The sequence below is a fragment of the Penaeus japonicus genome, unplaced genomic scaffold (assembly GCF_977035675.1).
Source record: "Penaeus japonicus unplaced genomic scaffold, GWHDUDI00000001_assembly GWHDUDI00000015, whole genome shotgun sequence".
Lineage (NCBI taxonomy): Eukaryota > Metazoa > Arthropoda > Malacostraca > Decapoda > Penaeidae > Penaeus > Penaeus japonicus.
Window position 1 is genome coordinate 14,056,939 of NW_028234417.1, and position 970 is coordinate 14,057,908.

At 37.1% G+C, this 970-nt stretch overlaps 1 protein-coding gene across 3 annotated transcripts in view; it reads right to left on the reverse strand.

Annotated features, from left to right (window-relative positions):
* Positions 1–98: 98 nt before the first annotated feature.
* Positions 99–970, reverse strand: part of LOC122242592 (uncharacterized) — a 17,171-nt gene continuing 16,299 nt past the window's right edge. For all 3 annotated transcript variants that reach the window (XM_042999915.2, XM_086544546.1, XM_042999916.2), the window contains one exon: positions 99–970. This exon is cut by the window's right edge and continues 1,312 nt beyond it. In XM_042999915.2, the coding sequence (XP_042855849.2) occupies positions 611–970 (360 nt within the window). In that variant the 3' untranslated portion in view covers positions 99–610.

Consider the following 970-nt stretch of genomic DNA (forward strand, 5'->3'; position numbering starts at 1 on the left):
TATAATCATGAAAGTTGTTAATTTCGTTTACTTTATCATCTCTATGATATTCATATTGTCAATTAAAAATAATTATCATAAGGATCTTCAAAGCACTGTTATATTATCATCTCTTTTATCACTAACATCATAATAATCATGCTTATTGGCATATCACAGTGAACAAGTAGGATAACTTTGTTTCAAAAGACCGACCTTGGGAAGTACCTTTACCTCCAATTGAAGCTTGCAACTAGAACACTCCAGCTTTGCCATCAAAACATGCAGACTAAAGATCATTATTGCAAGTGATTATGTAAGTAATAGGAAAATGTTAACGAGCTCTTTAGTTGAATCTTTGTTGATTGTATTTTCTTTTACGACATTGGTATACAAAGGTGAAGCATTATTTTCCACACGGACAAAGTATTTTCGCCTAGTTACCAAGGCTTACTATTTCTTCCTCGATGCACAAGTCTTTTTTTTGTTGCAGAAAATATTTTACAAAATGGCAATACCGTTCAAGCCATAGAATAACGTTTTGAATATCAAAATTCCCTGTTTTGTTCATAATACCGTATTGGTAAATAAGAACATTTTTAGTAAAAAATTAAGCTAGATATTTTCAATTCTAATCGTTTAAGCGAACCCTGGATCTGAAAAATCCAAGTTTACTGAGAACGGTGAACACGCGGTCGGTCAGTGCGTCTTTATACCTCCAAGTGTTCTTGTCTACTATGGGATTAACTTTGAATATTTCTTTGCATGACTTTTTTAGTTCTGGAGCACAATCTCGGCGATAGTGCTGCAGATGCGCGTCTTCTGTGGGGATTGCGTAGGCATGACACCCTTTTCCTAAACATGAGAAGGGGAAGTGGTTGTGGAGCGTGAAGACTCGCTGGGTGTCGTGGAAGCACTTAATGTAAGCGCCCGGTTTGGTGTAGTTCCTGGCTCGGTACACGTGCTGCAGCATGTGCATGTATCGAGGGAT